At 44.9% G+C, this 22,215-nt stretch overlaps 1 protein-coding gene across 2 annotated transcripts; it reads left to right on the top strand.

Moving 5' to 3' along the window:
* Positions 1–935: 935 nt before the first annotated feature.
* Positions 936–21,743, top strand: SPINT1 (serine peptidase inhibitor, Kunitz type 1). Of its 2 annotated transcripts, XM_019552130.1 has the most exons (10): positions 939–1,576; positions 10,089–10,240; positions 12,260–12,398; positions 13,157–13,327; positions 14,094–14,120; positions 14,470–14,595; positions 14,878–14,928; positions 16,988–17,158; positions 18,258–18,314; positions 19,625–21,743. In XM_019552130.1, exons 1-10 carry the CDS (start codon positions 1,153–1,155, stop codon positions 19,819–19,821), a joined length of 1,515 nt encoding a protein of 504 aa, XP_019407675.1. In that variant the 5' UTR covers positions 939–1,152; the 3' UTR covers positions 19,822–21,743. The 2 variants fall into 2 exon arrangements, with proteins under 2 accessions (XP_019407676.1, XP_019407675.1); XM_019552131.1 differs by lacking the exon at positions 14,470–14,595 and having other exon boundaries at positions 936–1,576.
* The last annotated feature ends 472 nt before the right edge of the window (positions 21,744–22,215 follow it).

Raw genomic sequence — 22,215 nt, 5'->3', positions numbered from 1 at the left:
AACTGATCAGTTGCATGCTTAGAAAACAGGGGCTGAGCAAAATGACAGTGCTCATGGAAGTGGGTCGCAAGAATATATGAAAAGGTTGAGAACAAACTTTGGAAGTGGATTCTACTTTAAAGGAGAAAAATGTGGGAAACAGTGGCTTTTCCCTTGTGGGCTGGCAGAGTCCCAGCCTGTGAAGGGCTGCTTGGGGCCTCCCATACCCAAACACTGGGGGGCTGGGACCTGGGGGCAGTAGGTTTGGCATGAGGGGGACTGGGTCAGGACTGGCCATCAGTGTTTACCAATGGGTCCTGGTACAAAGAAGGTTGAGAACCACTGCTGTAGGGTACACAGAAATACAGAGGGAAGAGCTTTTAGTTTTCCAGGGCCTGCAAAAATACTCAGGTATATGCTCTATACAAATTGTACAAGCCATAGAATCATAGGAAGTGGGGGTGGGAAGGGACCTCCTGAGCTCTCTAGTCCAACCCCCTGCTCAGAGCAGGACCATTCCCAACTACATCATCCCAGCCAAGGCTCTGTCTTAAAATCCTCCAAGGATGGAGAGTCCACCACCTGTCTGTGTAAGCTGTTGCAATGTTTTGCCACCCTCCTACTGAGACACTTTTTCCTAATATCCAACCTAAACTTCCCTTGCTGCAACTTGAGGCCACTGCTCCTTGCTCTGTCATCTACCACCATTGTGAAGGGTGCAGCCACCTCCTCTTCGGGGCCTCCTTCAGGTAGCTGAAAACAAACCCCACTCCGTTTCCTCTTCTCCAGACTAAGGCAGCCTCGCTCCCCCCGCCTCGCCTCAGAAGCGCACATCAGCACGGCAGTGGCAGGCGCCGGGGCAGGGCGGGCTTGCCCAGGCCCCTGGAGAGGGAGACAAAGCGCCCGGCGCCGCCCCGCGCTGGAGGCGTTGGCTCCTCTTCCTGGGCTCGGCGGCGGCTCCCGGCCGGGACAATCACCGCGGGCTCCGCCTCCTCCCCTTCCTGCTCGCCAGGTGGAGCGGGCAGCGCTGCGCTTCGGTAGTTGCCGCCGGGGAAGGGTTAAAGGTGGCGCCGCTGTGAGGGAAGCAGCGGGTGGCGCCGCGCGACGAGGCAGTTTCACCTGAAACTCCGCAGGTGGGGACGGCGAGCAGCGGGGCAGAAGGAGCGGCCGAGGATGCTGGTGCTGGTGCTTGCGCTGGTGCCGCTGGCGGCGGCCGCGCTGCGGGGCCGGGCGGCGCGGGACGAGGCCGCCGCCGCCTTCGGGGAGACGTGCCTGGGCCACTTCACCGTGGGGCTGCCCGACTTCGTGCTGGACACGGACGCGTCGGTGGAGAACGGCGCCACCTTCCTGTCCTCGCCCGCGGCCGCGCGGGGCCGGGACTGCGTGCGCGCCTGCTGCAAGGAGCCCGCCTGCAACCTGGCGCTGGTGGAGCAGAGCCCCGACGGCGGCGAGGACGGCGTGCGGGCCTGCTTCCTCCTCGACTGCCTCTACGAGCAGGCCTTCGTCTGCAAGTTCGCCCGCAAGGCCGGCTTCCTCAACTACGTGAAGCGGGACGTGTACGACGCCTACGTGTCCATGCGGGAGAAGGGCGAAGGGGGTAAGGTGCAGCCTGCCCTGCTCCCTACCCACCCTGGCCTTCCCCTCCCGCCGCAGGGTGGTGGGGAGGTCTCCCCGGGGCGTGGAGGGGGCTGAGGGCTCTTACCGGGGGCAGGCAGGCGGGGGGTGGGGGAAGAAACCTTGGCTCCTCTGCAGCTTCTCTGCTCCGTGGCTTTGGTCATGTCACTTAACCCCACCCACATCCCTGTGTAAACGGAGTAGGGGGTGATACTTCCCCACCGTTCTGTAATAGTCTTTTGAGCCTCAGAGATGATACAGCCTAAACAGAGTTTAAGAACAAGGCACAGCCCTACCCAGGAAGCATTTTTGACTGGAACCTGAATGAACCTGGACTCCAGGTGCCCCAGTAAACCCTTAACAAGGCACAGGTGAATTGCAAAGGCATTGGAGGCAGGCCCTTCCCTGGCACAGAATTCACTTCCTTTTTGGTTCTGCCCAAGTCTTGGCCTCGTGACTACTACCAGCTGGTGACAAAGCATCTCTGTCCTGGTAGGCTCTGTCTGACTTTTGCAGAGAGAACAAGTCAGTGGGCAGGCTGGATTAGAGCATTTGCATTTAGGAGCAGATTTGAGGAGGTCTTTTGTTTGGATTCTGGGGACAAACTCTTTAACTGAGGGATTGTGTAATTGTTGCATCTGTGCTTACAGCACTGGATAGGAGCTCTGGCATGAATGCAAATGATGCATCATTGACTTCTTACAAGGCAGCCCAAAGTTTCCTCATGGAAGAAAAGCTGTAGAAAGTACAGTGAAATATTACAATACAGTTGTAGGTCTAGCACCACTTCTCTCTTATCTCCTTGGTTGCCACCTTTTTCCAAAATCTAAGAAGAACTGAAGCTTTTCCTAATGGGATTGGGTCTCTGGTTAGACATTGGTTTTTTGAAACTATGAGGTTTAGATACTGATGCGCTAGTGGTGCATCCGTAGAGACCATTCCTGCGTTATGCGGATAAACTGATCGTTGTTCTTACCGCTGTAGCTGCAGTGGTGGTTCTGTTAAGTATGTCAGCTTTTAATGAAAAATGGGGCAGGCATTTGGGATAGGATTTGCAACTCCCCTGGATGAGTTGAGATATCAGCCAGGATCTCTTCTTGAAATTGACAATGATACTAAAAAGACCCTCATTCACTGAAAGTTTAATTTTAAGGGATGGAAAATTTAGAATGAGTAGCTGTATCAATAGATGATTTAAAAGAGGAGACTCAAGTGGTAACTTCTTAAATACTCTTTAGTAACCCCCATGCTGATCTGGAATTGGTGGTGGCATCACGGAAGTGGTATTTTTCGCCACTGCACTTTTTAGACTTTTTCATTAAACCTTTGGTTTCTCTGCTGTACTTGCTCTATACCTTGAGTACAGACTGAAGTGTTTCCTTCTCCAAAAAAAAAAAAAACCAAAAAAAAAACTACCCCTCAGTAATAAATATCCTACAAACCAGGACATGGGACATGTGTTAACCTTTAATTGTTGTGTTGTTTTCTGCTTCCCTCTACAATAAGTGTGTTTTGTTCGGTATACCTTGGTTCCATAAGATCCCAAAACTAGCTATAAGAAATGGCAGAAGCCTCAATGCAATATATCCTTGGTATCTCCAATTTCAAAGAATGATGAATCCTAGGTTCCCTTCACTGAAAAAGGAAATAATACTAAGGAGAGCAAAGGGTGGGGGGATCATTCTTGAAAGGTCCAATTAGGAATGATATCCAGAGCCTGCTTAATAGGACATGCATTTTTGTCACTGATGCTAATTTGCCAAAATACTACTCATAGCTCTGTGTTCTTTCTCTTTGCAAATTATACTCCAGACAATGTGAATTCCAGATTCAAAAAGTGGAAAGTTTGCAGTTCCTTTTCTCAGCATTTTAGTGAGACTATTTTTGTTGTTCTGAAATCTGTGCAAAATAAAGTTCTTCTTAAGTAAAACTGAAGTGTTCTGGGAAGAAAGGGGGATTTCTTGTGGACAGAGCTGGGGATTAAGATGAATAATAAGAACAAACAAAACTACTCTAGACAGCACCTAACTCTTTGTGGGACTGTTCAGTGTTCAGACACTCAGGAATGTAGATTTTGATTCTGGTTCAGAGCCAAAATAATTCCACAGCTCTGATGTTGGAACTAGGTCAGCAGAGGAGGAATTCGGCACACAACAATGGACTTGTTTTAGTGGGAAAGGTGAGTGCATCATTTCCGCAGGTGGGAGGAGGGGGGAGCTTCTGAGGACGTGTTTGCAGGAGCCCAGATTAAACAGCCTTTGGGCAATGACTGCATCCAGCTGGTTTTTCCCTTTCAAGACCTTAATTGGATCTCAAGGAGGTATCTACAGCGTTAACGCTGTTGTGCTGAGGAGCCTCTTTCTAACCTTTCAGTGTTCCTTCCTCAGCTTGGACTTACACACAGGAAGATTAAAAAGCAGACCCTAACGGAAACCAGAGGTTTGGGAAATTTTTAATCTTTTTAGAGTTCTCTGGATTTGCACTCTGATGTTTGGAGCTTTGACAGTACGTTCAGGCCATATTCTGAAGGCTTCCCTGAAATAACAAGGGCTAGAAATTTTGTTTTTAATAAATGCAGAGATTCTTATACCATGTCCTGGTTTCAGCAGCTGAGGCTTTAAGACAAACACTAAATATAGTGAGACTTAAGACAAAATAACAGGAGTTAGTTGCACCTATGATTGCCGAAGCAGGCTTGAGCTCTCATCAATGTGTATCTTCACTACTTTGGGGATATCCTGTTTTAACTGTGTCCCCTAACAAAGCCACAGCGCAGGCTCTGTCCACCAGCCCTCCCTTTCAGTATGCAGAGTGACTTTCCTGAATCATTGATATTAGCAGTCTAAGAAAACACAGCTTTTATTCTTGCATCATTTTCTAGCATGAACTTTGCTGCGGGTCTTCTCTGGCTCATTTGGGAGGGGCAGGGCTCACTGAGGGTTTTACCGCAATAATAGAACCCGGTGTTTGAGTAACCACTGCATAAATTTATTCTGGCTTTGAGCAAACCTGTTCTGGGTGTGGGCCTGGAAAATAACTTCCCTGAACCTTTGTCCGTTTCTTGAACTGAACCTTCAGTAGTGTTGTGAAATCTTCAGTTAAGCTCCATTTGTTTTGAGTTTGTGACGGGGAAACGGGGAATGCTGGAAAACCTGTAGGATTTAGGATGGGCCTATTTTTGCCAAATTCGGAATGCAGATTTGCTGGCTAAAAATTCAGTCTGGGATTCAGAGTGGTTGGCTAAGTGATCGACTTCATTGCAGACCCCCAGCCCGGACCCTAGAGAATGGAACAGAAATGTATTGATGATAAACTGTATCATTAATACAGTCCAGTTAAGGCCATGAAATAGGGCATTATCACCTGACTGGTACTGGGGCCACAACTTTGCTAGAGATTAAATAGCTGGTTTCTACAAGGTGCTTGTTAGGCCTGAGGCATCTTTTCAGGTCAAAATGCCCCAGGGTCAAGGTATGGAGAGTGCTCTGTAATTGGTGCACAGAGCATGAATGACTTCTTGCTGTGGAGCAGCTACATAAATCACGTAAGCTAGCTCTTGTTGTCATTTTCTCCCCTTTCATGCTCTTGCTTCATTACTATTGACTGACTCTGGTGGGAGCAGTAAGTCTATATCACAGGCTGGATTGTATTTAAGACTCCACTGGCCCGTATAGTGAACTGACCCCACTTGATGACATGAACAAAAAACACCAGGGCACTGTCTCCCTCTTTCTGCTTTACAAAATAAAATTGCCTTGTCTCCCCCTAGTAGGGGTGGCAGTGACTTTCATCTGAAATATGTTCCTTGAAAAACAGGCTGGCATTTTATAGTGTTGCCCCCACTGGCTAAAAGCAGATTGGTTTTCAAGGTTCTTATGCTATATTAACTTCTCAAGGATTTTTCCTTAAGGGTTTGTAAGAAGGTGCTTGGTACAGTTCTCTTCTGATTTGCATCATTCTCCTATTGAATTCTGTCATTTTTGTAGCAACTTTATTTCAGCCCTGTTGCACTCTATAGGAACGCTGCCTCTCTCTGCATGCGTACTGTCCACCATTATAGTGTGTGTCTTTTCCCTTGGAGGAATGGAGCTTGCTTCTACCTGGCAAACCGGCTTTGCCTTCATGATGTTGACTTGTTACTATAGAGAGAGGATTATAACGCTAATAGGGGAGGTTTGAATACAGGCTCTCTGGGAATTGTTTGCTTCTGAGTGGCTTCCTTAGGGAAGTGATGAGAGCTGTATGCTTAATGGGGAATTTAACTCTTGGTGGAACTTGCCTCTTCCATTGTCTGTCCTTTCTAGCTATTGCAGGTTAATTTTCTAGCATGCAGTCTTAGGCAGCTTTGAACTTTCTTGTCTGGGAGGTAGTGTGTCCTAGTGGACAGAGTACTAATGTAGGTGCTCTTTGCCTCTGCTACTTGGTGATCCTGGCCAAGTCACTTCTCCCCATGCTTCTATTTCCCCATGAGAGAGAGTGACTGGCCACTCTTCTAAAGTGCTTTGAGGTCTGCAGAGTTTACTATTATTCAGACTCACTAGCTTTTGGAAAGGTTTCCTTTTAGTAGACACGGATTTCAAGTAGTTCTAATATGCTTTAAATAATACTATATAATCTTAGCATTGCCAGAACTAAATGCTCAAAATATTTATCAGACTAGCTTAATCCTCAAGTGTAAAATCTTGAATCATCTTTGCTTGGTTATTATGGGTGGCATTTTTTTAAGCATTTGGTTTCCTCTTGTTAAGATTGTCTGTTTTGAAATCATGAAGGCCATGTATTCTGCTTTCATTTAAAAAAAAAAAAATGTTCATATACTTGAATGAATTCAGGATGTGGTACTTAAGGATAGCATAAGTATCATAAGACAGCATTGTTAACTCTCTGTGTCTTGGTGACTGCTTAATGGCACTTTTTTGGGTAACTGTAGATAAGGGAACAGTAAAAATTATGCAAAACTTCCTTTGACTAGGTGACTTCTGGAGTAAAGATACCAGTTTGACTCTAGCTTTGTGGAACTCCAACTTTTAGTTCAGCTAAGAAAGCTACCTTCCGGAGCTATTTGTTGTTTGTTGCTGATATTTGCCCCCAGTTCAACAAGCATTTGGCTGTAAAGATTAGATTGAAAAATGTGCTTTCCCTTTGAAATAATTGTCACAAGTAAGGGAGGATTTCGGCTTGCTGCAGGCAAAGAATGTTTAGGTTTTGGGACTGCCAGTTAGAGCCAGTTGCTACTTGAATGTCCTGCGTTCACACAATGGCTTTTTTCTAAAGATAACGAGCTTCCTCTTTTTCCACTGGACTTGTGAAGTCTCTGTACCTCGAAGTTAGGCCTGAGTGTCTAGAAATAGCCCTCTCCTCATTACAGACTGTGCTTGTATGGAAGTGATTTGATCTTAGTTAGAGGTGAATATGAAGCAGAGGAAACTTGGTGCATTGGAGATGAGATCTAGAACTGGAATAGGCTTCTTAGGGCCAGACTAAGGAGAGTACAGCTGCTTTTCTAACAATATCACAGTAATTGCTAAACTTTTCAGCAGCAGTGTTTGATGCGTGAATTGCCTTAGACACTTTTTGGAGGTCATGCTGTTCCTGGTACATGTCAAGCCCAGGTACTGATACAGGGACAAAGAACCTCTTTTCCTTTCTTCTAGCCACTGTTCAGATTCCTTTCCTTTACCCCAACACTAAACTCCTCCTATGGTTGTCTGTGGTAGCTGGACCTGAGGATTGCATAGTGAGGCAAAATCCTGCTATATGTCCCTCATTCCAAGTGCTTTTTTACCATGTGTAACTTCCCATGTCTTTCATTACTGTGCAAGGAACTTCTAGCGCTGTGGTTACCTTGACTAGTTTTAAACTATGCTGAGTGCTCTTAATCTGGTTGGTTTATAAACTGTCATAAAATGCTCTCTTCCTTTATGATGAAGCTCTTACTAATAATGAGAACATTTAGAAATGTAAATGAAAAAATTATTTTTACTAGTTGCACATTAATAACCCATTGCCATGGCTATAGGGCTGTAAAACTGAGTATTACCTATGGTTGTTACGATGGGAAGGCAGTAAGAAATTCTCCCTTAAACGCGTGTGTCTAGGTACGTGCATGGGAGGAGTAATAAGGACATTTTTTGTAGCAATATCTAGACACCCTGAATTTGAATACCTACATAGGACTGCTCTTTTGAGTACACCTTGTGGAGAGTTCCCAGGTCTAAATATTTATGAGACCCAGGCTGAACCTTTTGGTAAGATGTGCATGCATCTTGAAAGATGCACTTATTTGGCTGTACATGTAACCAGCTCTACTCAGAACTGAGATAGTGTGGTGTTTTAGGTACCGTGATGCATTTCTGTTGGTCTCTATGCCTGGTTTCAAACCTCAGATGTACCTCAGTGTAAAGCACCCTGAAGACTGTCGCATGCCAGCATGAACAACATTGGTGCACTTCTACAATATGTACATCAGAGACCTGTTCATTTTTGTGATGCAAGTAGTATGTCTTGGCTACATTTTTCAGTCTAGCTGTGAGCCCAGTGTACTTATTGAGGGCATCCCCAACTATTGCAGTATTTCCAGTAGCATTCCATAAGAATCTGTTCTTAGCCCACTGTAAATCAAAATTTTTATCAGTGATATGAAATAAAATAAAATCTTGATTTTGATTTTATTTATTTATTTAGTTTAGTTTATTGAATCATAGGCGATGGACAAATGATATGTCTTTTTAACCAAAGACTTGTAACTTACACAATGATCTGGGTGGCTTGGTAAGCTGGACAAAATTTAAATGTATTTTAATATAGTGAAATGTAAGGTGCTACATCTAGGAACAAAGAGGGTAAGCTACTCCTAGGAAGGGAGGATTGGAAGATGCCAGCTCTAAAAAGAACTTGGGATGTTATGTGAGCGTCACGTGTGGTTCTGTGGCTAACGGGCAATGAGATGCTTGAATGTATAAACGGGAGTATTGACTTGCCATGTGATATTTTAGAGTGGTAATAGCACTTGATACTACTACCAGCATGTTATGTTGGGACAGGAGAGAAGTTGGAGAAAAGCTAGCGTAATTGTGGTCTGATGCATGCACGCTGTAATGAGAGGCCCCCAGCAAGCAAAAACCTAGTAAGTTACAGAAGAGAAGATGAGATGACTTGTCCTCAGCCTTGGTATCTTCTCCCTCCTGACAATGGAAGGCCCTTCAGTTGGCAAAGGTATAATCAAGAACTGTTATCTGCAGTTTGGATCTGGAAAAACCCTAAATGGGAATGAGGTACAAGTTGTAACAGTGAAATAATTAACTACTGGAATGAAATTGGAGTCCCTTTGTCAAGCAGTCATCCTGCCACATTGACTGTTAATAGCATAACATAATAGCTGGTTTGATGACTGACTAAATAGTTTAGTTGAACTAGAACATAAATTATTGGGCTGGGTGATGGATTTTGTGCTGGATGGCTCCCCTTGAAAGATGTCCTGGGCTGTTCTGTGTCTCTAGTCTGTTTTCATGACTGGAACTGACTTTTTGCCTCTTATTTTTCCAAGCTGACTTTTATCCATATTAGTGAATTGTTGGTGTGACAGTGCCGAAAGGGGAGGGATATGGTTCACTGAGTGACACTTAAACCTCCTTGTACTACAGTAACCTAACTGAAGGGTAGGGGTGCTCCCTTTGGGGGTTGAGTGCACAAAAATAGTCATGATCAGCACTGCAACAGCTGGCACTTCCCCTGACATCACATGGCTGTCCTGGACATGAAGCTGATCAACTACACCGTTGTACAGCAGGGGTTGTCAACTAGAGATACGCTTCTTGATTGGCTGCCGGGGGAGTCCCTGCTTCTCTGCTGCCTGCTTCTCCTTTTGGTACACTGACCAAAAAAAAAAGCTGAAAATCCCTGTTGTACAGGATTTTTATGTTAGTGGGGATGCTATTGGGTAACATTCTTTTTTAACATAAAAATATAGTCAGAAAACAATAATTGGAGAACATAAATTAGTTAACTCCTTAACTGATAGAAGTGGGACTGATGCCTGGTTTAACACCAACGTGGACATTGTATGCAGTGGAGATTTGCTTCAAACAATCTTGAGAGGAAAACACTGTACTTTAGACATTCACAATAGTTGTACGAACAATGGTGTTAACTTTTACTTGCTCCTACAGGTAAGTGTCTCTGACCAGTGGCAGTTGGCTCAAAGGTGCTGGTGTTATGGATAGCTGACCTGCTAGATTTAATCCTGGGACAGATGGGTGGTGGTCAGAGAGAATTTTGATTTCCCCCCCCCCCCCAACTGAACAGGCATTTCTCTTGTGCATCACTTAATGTCATAGTTCCAAAAGCACTGTTATAGGACTTATTCCTGCATTAGCATCTAGAAGCCATGTTTATTCAGTCTGGGAGATGTTCACTATCTTTCCAGTTTGGAGACAGGAATCCAAGCCTTCTGCTGCTAGAAGGTGTTTTTTGGTATTTCTTTCTGTTTTCTCCAGGTGATCTGCCTCCCAAAGCTCGTGCTGGGATGGACTTGAAGGTACAGCCAGGAGAGGCAGTGGTACTGAGAGGTGCAGAGAGCGCAGATGACCATGGGATTGTCAGTTATGATTGGAAACATCTCTCTGGGGACTCATCTGTTGTGCTGAAGGTAGGTAGTAGAGTGGAGCTGCTTACTCGGTGTCTATAGCAAATATGTTGCAAGTGCCCACTATTTTACCTGATCCTAGCCTCTTGTTCCAGGCTCCATCTATTTCCAGAAATTACATAAAATTTCTCTCTCTCATCATTTTCTTCTGTTTATGCTCTTCTGTCTCCACTAGGTGGTGCTGTCATTGCTTAATGAGGTAACATTCCTTCTGTCCATCAGGAAATGTGACACAGGAAGCAAAGAAGGCAGAATGCTTCTAGACCAGGGCAGGCAAAGTCTGCCCCTTGGTCTGGTAGTGGACTCCATTTTCCAGCAGCCCCTGCCCACATGGCTGGGGTTGGTTTCCATGGAGACCCCAACCACACCTGTGTGGTGATACCACAAGGCTGGGGTTGCCTTGGAGACTGGCCTCAGCTGCACTGGCAGGGCAGGGGGCTGCTCCAGAAAAGTACCCAGTACTGCAGCACATGGATGTGTACAAATGCAAATAGGGTGGAGGGGCTGGATCTGGCCCATGGTGCCTGCACGTATAGAAGGCTGAGCAGTGAGGAGCTGGGCTAGGCAACTTCCACCCCGGCTGTGGCATAAATACAGCTTCCAGCTAGGGCCCTGGCTAGGGAGTGGGGAGCTGGGAGAAGTAGTGGTGGCATGGGCACGACTTCTAGCTGGTTGGCCCTAGTGGGGGCTCTCCCTGAACCCACGTTGTGGATGTGCTGTGGAAGCCACCTGGCTTGTGTTGGACTAGAGCTGGATTGTTCCAGTCTGCAACTTGTAAAGGTTATCAGTCACTGATCTTGTTCATATCCCTGTGGCCTGTCCATAGCTCTGCTTCTACTCTTATAGGGCTCCTGTCTGGCTACACCACTGTCTGTGCTAGATGTGTCATTTTGTCTTAATCCGGAAGTGCATAAATGGATGAGAAGGCTGCAGGTGCCTGCTGCCAGGGGATTGTGGGGTGTTTTGCAGAAGGTTTTCTTACCACTGCTGTGATTGCATATGGAGAATCTGAGGCAGAATTCCTAAGTTACTTTTCCCAAACCATGCAATGTGTCAGAATAGCATGGAGCCCACGCCTCTAAGCTCCAGTCTGGTGGCACATCTTGGAGCATGAACTTAGTTTTCTTTCCTCTGTTAAAACAAAAAAACCCAAAACGGCACAAGAACTCTTTGGAAAGAAAAAAAAATTATAGCCTGTTTTTTGTTTTTGTTTTAACTGCTGCATCATTGTGACTTCACTGGCAGCTAGCTAAGATTAGATGACCTCTCTGTAAGGGGAGGGGTTTGGATGCCAGTATTCTAGCCAGGTTCCAGCTCTAGTAACAAATATGCCTGTTTTAAAAACTTTCCCTGTTTCAACTGGTTGCATTATCTTTTGCTTTCTATTCCAAGCTGTTTGTAAAATGTTTCTGTTCAGTATTGCACTGTGGAACACAGGTAAGTGTCACTGGTGCCATATATATATGTGGAGCCATATCCTGACTCTTGCTGCCAAAAGATGCTATGGGGCTGCAGTGCCCACATGATGGTGCCCTTGGGCAGGGCATATGTGAACAAAATGCCTCAGAAAGCATTGGGCCAACACAGTCCTTCACCATTTTCTTTGGAAGTATTAACAAGAATTTCTCCAGCTCCTATAACTGTCACTGAGGGGTGTTGTGCGTCCAGGCAGCCCTTTAGGGGCCCAGTAGTACTGCTGGACTTGCTTACTATCCCAAAGCCTAGGATTGCAGGGACCACTAGAACTTATATTAGATGTGCTGAAGGGCTGGACTTCCTGGTGCGCTCTTCTTTTCCTAGCCATGCTGATCTTGGGCAGCCAGTCTGTCTTCTTACTTTGTAAAGCACTCTGGAGTCCTAGAGGTCCATCCTTCATTTGGGAGTTGTATCCAAGCTGCTCTCCTCCTGAGGCCACAGACAGGGGAGTTGTCATCTTGCCTGTGAATTAGATGTCTGCATTCAGCACTTTGGCTGAGATATGCTAACTCCTAATCATGTTCTGCATGTTGTTTGTATTCTCAGAAAAAAGGGGATGATCAGGTGGAGGTCTCCAACCTGCAGATGGGGATCTATGTCTTCCAGCTCACTGTCACAGACACTGTTAACCAGCAGGACACTACCAACATCACCATTACAGTTCTGAATGCTGAGCAGACTGAAGGTGAGCCTGGCCAAGAGATGCTTAAACTTGGGCCTCATGGTATTCCTGCTGGAGTCAGTTGCTAATTGCATATGAAAGCAGCAAGGTGTATAACCGGCACTCTTTTTGTGAACTGCTGGGTGGGAGTGGTGTATGGTAGAGAAATGGGAGATGGGCTTGTGAATTGATATTCCTTTGAAAATTCAACCTACTGTACCTGAATTTTGAGATGGCAGAGGGTCAGCTGGTCAGAAGCGTAATGATGAATGTCAGTCTAAAGTCCTAAGTGGTCCTGGTTTTATAGGATGGCCACCCTGAATGTCCTGTTTACTGGAAACAACCTTTTGCAGTGACCAAGTCATGGATTTGTGCCAAAAGCCAATCTATTAAATAAGGGTTTTTCTCCTCCATACCAGGAACCAAGTTAAATGGACTTCACTGAAGTAGAAATAAGGAGTATTCAAGAGGAGCCTATGCCAACATCTGCATCCTGCCCCAAGTCCAAGATATAATTTTTCCCCAAATTGCATGCTATGGGAAAGCTCCTGCCTCCTCCCAAATGAGCCATCATTGCCATATCCCACTCCCCTTTGTTACTAGGTTAGATGAATCAGTGTGATGTTAGCTAATGCTTGATGCTGTCCTGGTAGCAAGCAGAAGCCAGTGATTCAGCCTATCTTCTAAGATCTTTGCAAGGCCAATCATCTGTACTTTAGTTAAGGCAAAATATCTCATTCTTCATATGCTGATCCTTTTTATTGGCTTCTCTTGTTTTCCAGATCACTGCTTGGCTCCTAGTAAAGTGGGTTGGTGCCGGGGGTCCTTTCACCGTTGGTTCTACAATCCAGAATCTCAGCGATGTGAGAAGTTCATTTTTGGGGGCTGCAAGCCCAACAAGAATAACTACTTGCGAGAGGAGGAGTGTAATCTTGCCTGCAAGAATGTTCAAGGTCAGTCTGTTTCTAGAGGCAGCTGTTAGCTCAGGGTGTTCTGATGGTTCTGTGGTCTGCAGCTCAGGTCGACTGGTCTTATAGATCACTGGTAGGAAGCAAAAGTCTCTTCAGAGGGGTGTGGAGCTGGGAGCACCTATTGTAATTTGCTTTCTGCTGCTTTTCTGTTGACCGACTATGTCAAAATCCCAACCATACTCCATTGGTTGTCACACAGTTGATATTCCGAGTGGCAAGAAGTCTTTTGTAAGGGCCAGGCCATATTAAGAAATACTTTAATTCAGTTAATTGATTAGGCTCAGGGCATTATGCTCATCGTATTTCTGTGGCCAGATTTTGCTTGCAAAATTCTGTTCATGCCACTTCTTAAATATAACCACATGGAGGAGTCAAATTCCCCTTTCTGTCATGAAACTCATTGTCCTTCCTGGCACTAGCGCAACTGAGCTTTTCTCGAAAGACACTTAGAGCAGCTTTGGATGAGGTGAATTCATCTGAGTGTTTGCCAGGCTTCTGTGTTCCTACTGAGTCCGAACTGGGGGCATAAGATGGTTTGCAAGGGATTGAAAGGAACTACAACTTCACCCTTACACCTGGTATAACTCCTGAAAAATGCAGCTTGGGAACCTGCTGATGAAAATTATAAAATGTTAATTTTTTTCCCTAGGTAGGAGCTGTTTTACTATAGAGCTATTTATTTGGGTCAGTATAAAACAGGTGCATTCACTAAAATAAAATTGTGGTTTCTTTTCTGTCTCCTCTTCAGGGCCAGTTGGAAGACGGCAGCAGCCAGGTAAGCCTCTTGCATGTATTTTTAATCTGAGATGCACTCTCCCTCCCCACAACCGCTCTCTTGCCCACCCTTCTTGCATTTTAAAATTAAGATCTAATTTTTGGTTTTTCCGGACACCAGCCAGAGCCAAGCAAAGCCCTTGGGAGTAACTTCTGTGCCAGACCCCTTGCTTCCAAGCCTCTAAAAAGGCAGTGTGCCCTTTCCCTAGGAGAAGCAAAGGTCTTATTCTAAACTAATCTGCTCAAAGGGGGCCTGGAATCATCCTTAATGCCAGAAGAATATGAGTGCAAGTCAGGAAGGAGAGGATTTTCATACTGAACCCAAAACAAAAACTTTTTTTCTGATATAGTATGTGACGGGAACTGTCAGGCCTCACACTTCAAATGTAGGGATAGCTGCTGCATCGATGGCTACCTAGAATGTGATGAAACTCAAGATTGTGCTGATGGATCAGATGAGGCAGACTGCGAACGATGTAAGTTCTTGGATGTCTAGATCCTAAAATTTTGTGCTTACATGGGTAAATCCTTTCTCTCCTTGGCTTTTTTTAAAATTTCAAACTTTTGTAGAGGTTTATTATGGCTCTTTACACTGCCTCCTATATTTTAATAGTAGGGGGGAGAAAGAGAGAGTCAGGAAGTGTTCGGAAAGATCTTTCTGTCTACATATCTCTGTAGAGGAGGACGAGTTTCTCTCATATTTGAGCTGGGCAAGGTAAACTGTGTGCCATGAGGTGTTTCTCTGGTTTCTTCTGCAGATGCTCTTGAGTTCAATAACCTCCGAAAGATCAATGGTACAAGTGAACAAGGTGTGTATGCAACATATTGCTAAATACAAATGATTGTCTGCTCTCTTTTGGCTCTTACCAGTCTTACTAGTCAGACTGGGGCTAGAAGTGTTTCCTGATTGGGCTTTCTTGTGTGATTTATAAGGAGGCAGAACCAGTCTAACATTTCTTAAATCAGTTAAATCATGCTTCATCTGTGTTCCTGTGATTTATATCTATCTTCCATCCTCCTTCTCGTAAGAGTACTTTGCTGAATCCTCTTACACAAGTTTTATGATTCCTACACCCTTTGTTCATTTTGTACTTGGTGCACATTCCCCTTCCCTGTGACATTTGTATTTCTTGGTCTCTGGTTTGATCTATGGACAGGAGGCATAGATTGCAGGCGTTCTTTTATTAAATAAACTTTGAATACTTGGCAGGTAGATGGTGCTGTGATGTTAGATGGAACAGAATCTGTGGTCTAACATTAGATTCTCCCAGACATGCTGTCAGTTCAGATATTCTTGCCAAACTTTGAACCTTGCATTGTGTGCTCATTGTATCAAGGTCAGTGGTTCTCAACCTTGTTAGACTTGAGACCATTCCCTCAGAAAATGCCATCTCTTAGTCTTCACTCATTTTTTGACTACAGAAAAATAGAGTAGTTCTTCTACTGCAAAGAACTTGGAGGAACTACAGCAGGTCAGGATGTTTTAAACACTATGGATCCCTATTTGAAACCTAGGTTTATGTTGTAAGTCACGTTTACATACCTAAAAGTATGGACAATATCTGACATGCCACAACACCCTTGAAAGCATCTCATAGATGCTAGGGTCAGAAGGGACCTCAACGGATCATAGAGTCCGATCCCCTGCCTAAGCAGGAAAGAGTGCTGGGGTCAGATGCCCCAAGGCAGGAGAGAGCACCACCTCCCTTGGAAGTCCATTCCAAATTTTGGCCACCCTTACTGTGAAGAAGTTTTTCCTGATATCTAGCCTAAATCTACTGTCAGTTTGTGACCATTGTTCCTTGTTACCCCAAGAGGTGCCCTGGTGAACAGAGCATCTCTGATCTCTTGCTGCATCCCCACCTAATTAATTTGTAGGTGGCTACAAGATTGCCTCTTAGCCTTCTCTTGTGGAGTCTGAAGCGGTCCAGGTCCTTCAGTATGTCCTCACAGGGCTTGTATGTTTAGGGACTTACAGGACAAGTGGCCCTTCTCTGGACCCTCTTTAGTCTATCAACATCCTTCTTGAAATACAGTGCCCAAAACTGGATGCAGTACTCCAACTGCAGTCTGACCAATGCCGCTTAGAGGGGAAGTATCACCTCCTTGGATCTTTACCATGCGTCGTCAGATGCATGACAAAGTGCAGTTAGCTTTGCTGATGACTTCGTCACGCTGACGACTCGTGTTCATCTTGGAGTCCACTATGACTCCGAGATCCCTTTCTGCTTCTGCGCTGCTGAGAAGGTTGCTTCCTAGCCAGTAGGTGTGCTGGATGTTTTTGCACCCTAGGTGCAGCGCTCTGCACTTGTCCTTGTTGTACTGAATCTTATTGTGTACTGCCCTGTTTTCTAACCTGCCCAGGTCTGCCTGCAATCATTCCCTACCATCTGGAGTGTGCACTTCACCCTGCAATTTAGTATCTCAAGGCACCCAGGTTGAGAATCACTGTTCTAGATCATTGCAGTTGGCTGCTGGAGTCCTCTCTCTGACCTTTTTCTAAGAGGGAGGGTTTAATTTGTTTTCCATGCCTAAGCCTGTCACGGGGAGGAAGGAAGAGGGGCACTATTTTCCTTTCTCCTAATGGGAGCATCAGGGCATTTTAGCTGAGGCAGGAGTGCCACCTAGATTAACCACATCTCCCTTTAAAATGTGACAGGGACTATGGGGTGACAGTAACCCAGGAAACTGGAATTAGTTTGGAGTTTGTGGATCCTTGATAATTTCGAATGTTAGGAAATAAGTTCCACAAAGTATTTTGGAGGCTGAACTGTGCTACCACAGGCACCAGAGTAGACAAAGTGTGGATATTCTACAGATGGGTTGCCTGAGCTTGAACACCTCTCTCTCTCTTTTTTGCTTTACCAGGTCATTGTGTGGATTTGCCTGACACTGGGCTGTGCCAGGAGAGCATAACTCGTTGGTACTACAACCCCTTCACTCAGAAATGCAGCCGCTTCACCTATGGAGGTTGTGATGGCAACAAGAATAACTTTGAACAGGAAGAAGATTGTATGAAATCGTGTGCTGGTGTCACAAGTAAGGCATGGGGCAGAGGGTCTTAGAGTGAAATCCTCCCCAGTTTAATTCCAAACAGGTTGAGCTTTCTAGAACATAACATGGAAGCCAGTGCTCCAAACTTTGAGGCTAGGGACAAACATTCAAAAAGCTTGAATTGATTCAGTCTTTGCAGGTTAGTCTAACTTGCAAAACTTGAACTGATTTGGAGGTGGATAGACATTCCCTTTCTCATTCCAGAAATGCAGGCACATGCCTGCAGTGGCTCAGGCTAGAAGCTAGGTGGTGCTAGAGCAGCCCTTTTTTTCAGGATGCTATGATTAGGGAGGTGTTTCCCCACTCCCCACTAGCCTTGCAGGGAATATTTATTACCCCTAATTCAGTGTTTTATGAGCCCATTAAGAAAACAACAGGGTGACATAACCAGGTATTTGTTGATTCTTTTTTGTCCTGTGTGCCACAGCTTGGAGGTAGCCAGCACCCTGCTATGGAGTAAAGAGCCCTGCCCAGCCCAGAGAGCATGCTGGGATGCTGGGGGGAGTCTAGTTTATTTTAAACCGGCAAGGGATCTGGAACAGATGCTGCATAAACTGGTTTGACCCAAATTGGCCAAGTCTGATACTGCATTCAACCAGATTCATCTCAAACCAGTTTCAGCCATTTTCATACTGGTTTATGTGCACTGAACACTTGCTCTTACAGGTCTAAACCAGTTTCTGGATCACTTAAACTAGTTTTGTGTAATGTCTGTCCCTAGCCTGAGGGAGCAGCATCGTTCTTTAGCCCTAGCTCCCTCAGAGCTCTTCATCCTGACTGAAGGCTCAAGCAGAATGCACAGAACACAGCTGTGTATATGCGAACTTACTGCCATGTAGCTTGCCTTAGGATTTTATAATTTTTTTTTTTTTTGGTGCTCCGATGCTGCAGTAAACTGAAAGAGCATTATACTGACATGTTAAGAGAGCAAACTAGCACTGGGTGTCCTGCTGGAGAGCCTGAGAACTTTATGCAATGTACTACGAGTTCTTGAAACTGAATTAAGGAGGCCTCTGCTCTCTCCTCCATTGTTCCCGATTCTTTTGTGAAATTCTGTTTTTTGTTTGTTTGGTTTCTTTTGCAGAGTCGGATGTAATTGGCCAGAGACTTGATTTCTATGAGCTCCAACAAGCTAGCTTGAGTAAGTAAAAATTCTACTTGAGCAACACATTTGCTGTAACTTCTCTGTTCCTGTCCTGTAAAACAGGAGCATTAAAGTCATCAGGCCTTCTGGGCTGAATGGGTGGTGTGGAGCTGGTCCATGGGCCAGATTGGGGCCCACAGACCAGCTCTGTGTACCAGACCCAGTGCATGTGGCCAGTCTGGTGCGGACATTTTGTACAGCACGTGCCCTGGACTGGCCCCAGGCACTACATGTAGTGCATGGGGCTGGGCTCAGTGTGCGCTGTATGCACTGTGTAGGTCCAATCAAAATGCCATGGGCAGCACCTAGGGCCAGATTTTTGATTTCCCTGTAAAGCAGGATGCACTTTATTTGGCGGGGGAAAAAAGGCACATCCCATCCAGAGTCAGAACTTAATGGGAAACGAGAAATGTTGAAGGGGGAAAAAGGAGTTTACCAGTCACATATGTGGATGACCTCAGTAGTTTATTGTTAATTAATATGAGAAGAGAATTGAATCTTATATTCTCTAGGCATCAAAGAATTGAAAATAAATAAGGTAGCCTTGATATTTCAGGACAGGCAGCGTCTCCAAAACAGGAAAGGCAGCAGTGAATATCTGCTGACAAAATCTCCTAGTTATGACCATAATGGGCACTAACATTTTATGAAATACAGGATCTAAAATGCACAGCACTTTTAGAAGTGTGATTCCTGCTCGCCACAACCATATTGACAGAATTTCTCCTTTTAACAAATTAATCCTTAAAGCAGTTGTTTCCTATTATTCTATTTCCCGAAGTCCCAGATTATGACTTCCCGTATTGGATTGGCCTCACTCCACATTCATCTCACTTGCATAACTTCAGTGTTAGTGACAGAAGCCTGGCTGACGGCTGTCAGCAGCCTCCCAGGATGTTGGGGCGTGATAAGGCTATACCTGGGTCTGAAGTTTCCTCTCCTTGCTTTGCTAACTTGTGTTAGCTTAATCTGGAGGTGATTTCACTTAAAACTTCATTATCCAGCTCCAGTCATTCCTATGGCCTCCCTACTGAGATATTGTGTGGTGCTGATATTGGGAAGAATGTTGGTGTGGAATTTTTGGTTTTGGTTTTTATTTTTAAGTATAGATGCCAAACCATCCAGTCCACTTAAGTCATTGTGTAACAACTTGTGAGACTTGACTTGAGCTGAGCTTAAACCATGATAGAAAAATGAAAGTCTCTGCATTGAGTAAGTTCCATATTTCCTGTTTTCCTGCCTGTTAGTGTGACAATAAAAGTAGTAGAGCAGTCTTCATTAACTTTGTCCATACATGTCTTTGACAGGTGCTTTTGAAGTAGCCATTGCAGTCCTGCTTGGTATCTGTATCATGATAGTCCTGGTTATTATTGGTTACTACTACCTGAAGAACAGAAAGAAGAACAGCCGGCGACGCCAACCTGCCACTGCTACGAACTCTACCCTCTCCACCACAGAGGACACTGAGCACCTGGTTTACAACAGCACCACCAAACCCATTTGACCTAAAATGCTTCCCTCCGATCTGGCAGTGGGGACAGTTCCATGTGACTGGGGGTTTGTTTGAAACAAAGGTGGCTGAAAGACTCCTTGCCTCTCTTTATTTTCCTCTGTTAGATGTCGCATATTAGGAAGCTGTAGCCACAGTTCAGCTTTATTAGAACTTACAGTTGTCCTGGATAAGTGCTCTTGCAGTTGAGGGAGAGTGTCTCTTCCCAGTTCCCAGTGACAGCTCAATGTCACTTGTGCCTTCCACTCTCCCCTAGAGAGGAGCCTGTTTTGACTAGAAGGATCTACTGTACTGACTGAAGGAGCTCTGGTGTGACTTGTGTGGCATTATCTCTTGCATGGGCCTACCAGAGCCAGCCATTTCATTTTATTTTATTCTGCCCTATGCCACACAGTGCTACCTACTTTGAACCTGTCCATGCACCTGTTTGTCTTCCTCTTCATGCTTATTCCTTTACAGTACTATCTTCCAAAGATAGTGTCCCAACATCAAACCCAGTGTTCTCAGTGAATTTCTGTGGAGTCCTGTGCTTTGTGTGACTGGCTCCATAAACACTGATAACTGCATGGCAGTCTTGCATGAGCTTTTTTCCTGTGGTGGGCAAGGTAGGACTGTCTGCAATTTTCTTCTATGATCACTTGAATTTTGAGCAGATACTGCACAAGTGAATCCAGTATCTTCCTAAATGATCCTAAGTTAACAGCAGCAGTCTGCATCCACCCACATTCTCTCTTACCTGCTCTCCCTTGCCCTTTCCCCTTCATTTCCACCACTCCCTTTTGCCACCTATTTACTTTTCAGCTGGACAGCCTAATCTCTGAACATTCCTTGTGAATGTAGTATTTATTTGTGTACAAAAATGTGAATGAAAGGGAGCATCCTTACTTTTCCTGGTAGTTCTAGGAGTAAAGAAAAAGGGCCACTTCACCACAGCAGGTTGAGCCAGGCTTCATGCTTCAGTTCTGACTAGTGCCACCTGTTGATTTGCTCATTGTAAGCCTTGTTGCAAACTTCTCCAGAAAGGGCTGCTAGACACTGCTTGTGAACGAGGAAATATCTTGGCAAAAGGACTGTAACTAGCCCTGGGTGGCTGGTGTGGGTGGGCGAGGGGTGGGGGGGGCTATAGTAAAAGAGGACGTGGAGAAATTGCTTCCTCCCCATGTTCCTAAACTGGACAGAAGTGAAACTGAGGGTGTACTATCTCATGTCCAAAAACATAGTAACTCAGCCCTTTTACTGGTGAAACTGTTCAGATTTTTTTAGATTTGCCCAGCCCTTGGCTGTGACTTGGATGTACTGTTGGGGAGGGCTTTCTGTAGTAGTCTGATATGATGAACTTGTTTGCTTGTTTTTGTTTTGCTTTTTTTGTAAATTTTGTGTATTTAATATTTTGAGGCCAGGAATTGCAAATGTGGCTAGAATGCCTGGCTGCTAAATGGTTCATCTGATTCTGTCCAGAACAGATGGTTTGCACAGCAAACCTCCTTTAGCTTTCTTACTCCTTCCATCCTGTTTCTCCTGGACACTTAGACAATGAGTGAGCCAAGAGTTGTCTCTCGCTCTAGGTGAGGGACTAGCTCTTGCCTATGAAAGACTTCTGAATCATTGTTGCTTAGTAATGAGATTGGAGCCTGTAAATTTTTTGTCTATTGCTTTAGAAAGAATCCACCAGTGTGGTAAGAGATGTTTTTTGTGTATGTGTGTATTGTATGAAAGTCTTAAATGTCTGTACACATCATAATTAAATTTTGGTCATAAGTTTTTGGGGCCTAATTACTGGCCCCCATTGGGCTGGGCTGACATTGATGGCACTTCTGGGGAAAGTTAGGTTGTAACCACAGTGTTCTGGAGACTCCATCAGTATGAGGGCACTTCAGTTGGCCATACATAAATGGTACTCTGCCAGTTTCAGACCCGCAAACACCCCTTAAGCCACAGACAAGTAACTTGCAAACAGCTACTTTGTCTCTCCTTTTGGCTTTCTGATCTATCTTGCATCTTTTTTTTCCTCCCCCTCCCCTTCCTTTCCACCCCCTCTCACCACCCACCTGTTGCCAGTGTAATTATCCTAAACTTTTAATATTGTTGTTCCTTTTTTAAAAGTTTTTTTATTAAAACTGCATTGTTTTATGTTGTTTGGGTTGAAAAGAAGTAATCCGAGGAACATTGTCACCCTCAATAACCATGGAGAGCTTTTTCCCACCCTGCCCTCAGGGCTGTCTCCCCAACTCCAGTTGTAATGGCTTGGGGAGAGGGGAGAAGAAGTGGCTCTGTAACAGTTGCCTTAAGGAAAAGGGGATGACACTTTAAATTGGACATATGAGGGAGGGAGTCTCTTAAATGCTTAACTAGATAGATAATGACTAAGTCTGAGTACTGGGAATGAGG

The sequence above is a fragment of the Crocodylus porosus genome, unplaced genomic scaffold, assembly GCF_001723895.1.
Source record: "Crocodylus porosus isolate Cpor-Errol unplaced genomic scaffold, CroPor_comp1, whole genome shotgun sequence".
In the NCBI taxonomy this organism is placed as follows: domain Eukaryota; kingdom Metazoa; phylum Chordata; order Crocodylia; family Crocodylidae; genus Crocodylus; species Crocodylus porosus.
The sequence above is the reverse complement of the archived record's forward strand: the minus strand, read 5'-3'. Positions and strand labels throughout refer to the sequence as shown.